Raw genomic sequence first — 4,691 nt, forward strand, 5'->3', positions numbered from 1 at the left:
ACCCCATACCACCCAAATCTTCCCACAAACCAAATGGAGCCTCAGGGTACCTAGTATTAGAACCCAACATTAATTATCTCTAACTTATTATAACTTCATGGGGAGGGAGTTAAAGAATTGATTTTATTAGAGAGTAGTGATGAATTTTATTAAAAAAAATTAAGACTTTTTTTTACTTCTTTTTGAAAGGCTACACAACTGGGGTATCCCATCCCCTAACCTAGGTGCAGATGGGATTCGACCCCACGTCTCTGCTACGACTAACAAGAGACCTTACTAACTAGCTGGTTGGCACCTTATACACATACAAAAAAAAAGACTTAAGTGGGCTTTTTTTTTTTTAGCTTACATTTTTTTATAGTTTAACTAAAAATAAATAACTATATGTATGAAAAATGAGAGGAAGATAAAAAGCATGTCACTAGTTAGATAACTTGGATTTGGTACTCGAGGACCGTCTTCAGAGATGTAGTGCCTAATTGTCAATAAATGATTTATCGTTAATGGTGGCTAATTATTTTATTAAATACTTTTCTCGGTTTTAAACATAAATCAAATACAAACTTTTATTTAATAAAGGAAGGTATACCAAACACATGCAATATTGGAATTTAAATCAATCCCCATAATTAGGGATGGATTGGAGTCGAGCCGAGTCAAATAGTATCAAGCTCTCGGCTTGACTCAAGACTATTCTACAAGGCTCGAGTTAAAAGTTCATAAGCTTAATTTAGCTCGTTTTATATTTTATAAATATTTTATTATAAAAATATTTTATAAAAATAAAAATTATATATAAATTTTTTATTTTATATTTAAAAATTAAAAATTATAATAATTACGAATTATAATATTTTTGTTATATATATTATTTATTATAATTATATATATATATATATATATATATATATATATATATATATATTCGAACCCACTCACAAACCTCACGAACCGAATTCTAATAGGCTCGACTTCGATCATTTAATAATCGAATCATTGGACTCGAACTTGAGCTCCAACAACTCATTAAAAGATTGACTCGTTGCAATCCCTACACACAACATTGCCCCCGACAACGTTCCACAGCACATACCCACCATATATTGGGATCTCAACCGTGTACCGAGAACATCTCATTTGTCATCGAACGCCACGTTTTCCGATGATAGTATGGAAGAAAAAGACGATAAGAAATCACCGAGAGATATTACCAATATCTCCCGACTTACAGAGATGTGGGGCGCCGATGTGAACTCAGGCTTGTGCTGACTCCCGACTTGCAGAGATTTTTAAGTGGGGATAGATTGAGAATATCGAGGGAGTCTCTTCTCTTTTTTGTCTCTCCGGCCTTTTTGTTTTCCTGTTGCGGCAGACGCTTACTCTATTTTTTGTTTCCTTACTTCTCTTCTTTCTCGTTTGCTAATTTTTGGCTGAAAAGCATGGCTTTGCAGCTTTGGGCAACTTTGAAAGAAGCGATTACAGCGTATACAGGGTTCTCTCCCGCCACCTTTTTCACGGTGTTGGCTTTAGCTGTAGCCTTCTACTATGCCATTTCTGGCTTCTTTGGGTCTTCGGAACCTCCAAAGTCAAGGGATTTCCATGAACAGATGGAGCCTCTACCTCCTCCTGTTCAGCTTGGTGAAATCACAGAAGAGGAGCTCAAGGCCTACGATGGATCCGACCCTAAAAAGCCCTTGCTTATGGCTATCAAGGGCCAGATCTATGATGTATCTCAGAGCAGGTATTTAGTTAACTTTTCTTTTCTCCCAATTTCATTCTACTTTTTTCGATTTTCCTGGTTAGGAAATAAACTTCTTATTTAGCGGGCTTTCTCTTCACTGTTTGTCTGTGTTCGTTTTGGGGTTTCATATTCCCTGGTTGCTTTATGTTTCCCCCCTTGTTGATTCTCTCTATTTCCATCCCTTTTCTTTAACTTTCCGATTTCTAGGTGATTTTGTCCTTCCAGCTTTAGCGGGAAAAGACACGAATACTTTATGGATTTTGATATATGCCTTTCTTCTCTCCGGAATCCAGTTGTTTGATCATACCGTTTTCTTTTATTGTAATGAGTTTTTGCGTGGTTCTAGTATATGAGATCTGCAGCAAATTCGATACAATCTTTTGTCTTCGGGAATTTGAAATTTGACCACTAAAGCAACTTGCTCTTCTGTTTTTTCTCCTTTTTACTTCCTTTTTGTCTGGACTGTCGAATGATACGATCAAGTGTTCTTCAAGTATTTTCATGGTCTGATCTGTATCATTTTTCTCTTACTTAATAACTAAAGAAATCGCCAGTTAGATTAGCTTTCACCCGTCATGAAATTAGGGTTATTTCTTTAGTCCTTATCTTCGGTTCAGAAGATTCTATGCATGGTTTGCTTCAACTTAGATATCTAGAAATTGAACATAGGTGCAATCCTACCTTCCTTTTCACGGGGTTTGGTGTTATTTAGGGCCCGTTTGGTTTGCGGTAATAGGAGTCTGGATTCAGAATCAGAATGGTCCAACTGTTTGGTTCCGTGGAATTGGAATCCCAGATGGGATGGCATTCCCTTATTTGAGGGAATGGCCATTACCTCCCCTCCCTTCGGAATGAAATCTCATTCCATCTGATTCCAATTCTTATTCTTGTCTGAGCCAAACAGACTGTGGCAATAGACCATTCTGATTCTGGTTTAGATTCTGATTCCAACTGCAAACCAAATGAACCCTTAATTCTTTCATAGAACAGATAACAGATGGAATTAATTGATTGTTAGATTTTGGTATTCCGCTCTGATACAGTTACATTGCCACAGTGATTAAATGTCATATTGACTCGTAGGTGTTGACAGAATTCTAGTTCAATATCTGCAAAGATCCATCTATTCAGTGGTTTTTATCCTTAATCTTGCAACGAAATTGACTTTGTAGAAGGTCTATTATTTGCTTCATTTAATATATGCGTGCATGGATGCCTGCCTGTCTGGATAGATTGATCTGCAGTTCAGAAGTGAGCTTGTAACCCAATTGCATTGGCATTGTCTATTTACTCACTCCAACTCCAACAGGAATGACTCAGATAGTCAGATTTGCCTTAATAATTTTACGTGATCTCTTCTCGTTTTCATTTTCTTGTGTTGGTTATTGCTGTACTGCTAGCTGTTTGTTTTCTTTATGCTTCATTCCCTTGAATGGTTTTTAAATCTGGAGTTACTTCCAGTTGAGGATTCAATGCCATGTTTTCTTAGTGAAGCTAGTCCAAAAAGCATAAGATTGAAAAAATGGAATTCACCAACAATAAAAAAAAAAAAATAGAACCCGTAATGATTAATAACATGAAAGCTAGTATACTACCCAACCAAGGAATGGAAAACAAAGAAAGATTTGTTTCTGGCTTCCCATGATGATCCATAACCTGTGATGATTAATTTACATGTTTCTCAAATTGCCTGCAGGATGTTTTATGGACCCGGTGGGCCATATGCATTGTTCACTGGGAAAGATGCAAGTAGGGCTCTTGCAAAGATGTCCTTTGAAGAGAAGGATTTGACAGGTGATATCTCAGGTCTTGGTCCTTTTGAAATAGAGGCCTTGCAAGATTGGGAATACAAGTTTATGAGCAAATATGTCAAGGTCGGAACCATTAAGAAGACTGTTGCAGTCACTGATGCCTCTGCTGGTGATTCATCTGAAGCTACCGAGCAAGGTGTTGCAAAGCCTGCAGGAGATGGGCCATCAGAGGGCACAAAGGTAGAACATGTGGAGGTGCACCAGCCCAAGGAAGTCAGCAGTGGCAGCGCTGGTGAAAAAGAGTAGTTCCCATCCTTTTACAAGCAACAGATCCAAGTGGTTACAATTGTATTCCATCTCTGCAAGTGTAATCTCTTGTTAGTGTAGTTAAATATTGCTAGCATGGACAAACTTGGTACAACTAGTTGTCCTATCTTGTTAGTGTAGTTAGATATTCCCCTTATAAGCAAGCTCCATATGTTTATGAAATAAAGACAGCATGGTATATTTGGATATACCATGTCCTGGATCATTTATTTGAAACTCGCAAATGGGATACGGATGATTTGGGATCAATGAAATGCCTAGTCAGCTTTCCTGAGTGGATTCTTCTCATGTACTCGCTATGGACTATAATGCCTAGTCAACTTTACAGAGGAATGAACACGGAAAGTTTGCCTGTCCTTTCCTGTTGGTCTCTCTGGAGACATGGATGTATGTAATTCGCTCCACATCTAATATATATATATATAAATATATATATATATATATAAGTAATGAAATCAGGGCAAAGTCTCTCCCAGTCAAATATGTGGTTCTCTTTCATAGGCCACTAATTCAGACCCACTGTATTTACAAGTGTGCGACATTGTAAGTCTCCAAACGTGAGAAATGGGAAGCTTCCATTCTCAATGTTTTCCTTAAAAAAATGGAAACCTTCCATTCTCAACCCACTGTATTGCAATATGCAAGAGAGTAAAAGATAACTAAACTTAGAATAACTGCAATAAAATTAAGAAATAACCAAACTATCAGAGACGTCTGACTTGAAAATCCATTCAATCGTGTGCTTCATTGAATGTTCAGTTTGTGAAACTGCAACAAAAGAGTTTTCGTCTCCTCCAATCGGTTCAACAAACTCTCAAGGTGTCAGGTTTCTGAAACTACAAGAGAGAATTCTGTAACTTTTAAGATCTCCG

At 37.2% G+C, this 4,691-nt stretch overlaps 1 protein-coding gene across 1 annotated transcript; it reads left to right on the top strand.

Annotated features, from left to right (window-relative positions):
* Nucleotides 1-953: 953 nt before the first annotated feature.
* On the top strand, nucleotides 954-4,093 carry LOC148880001 (membrane steroid-binding protein 2-like). Its single transcript, XM_088961790.1, has 2 exons — nucleotides 954-1,741; nucleotides 3,438-4,093. The coding sequence occupies exons 1-2, from the start codon at nucleotides 1,440-1,442 to the stop codon at nucleotides 3,796-3,798; spliced, it is 663 nt and encodes a 220-aa protein (XP_088817916.1). The 5' UTR covers nucleotides 954-1,439; the 3' UTR covers nucleotides 3,799-4,093.
* The last annotated feature ends 598 nt before the right edge of the window (nucleotides 4,094-4,691 follow it).

This window comes from Nelumbo lutea, chromosome 1, assembly GCF_056320005.1.
Source record: "Nelumbo lutea isolate HS-2025 chromosome 1, American lotus-T2T, whole genome shotgun sequence".
NCBI lineage: Eukaryota > Viridiplantae > Streptophyta > Magnoliopsida > Proteales > Nelumbonaceae > Nelumbo > Nelumbo lutea.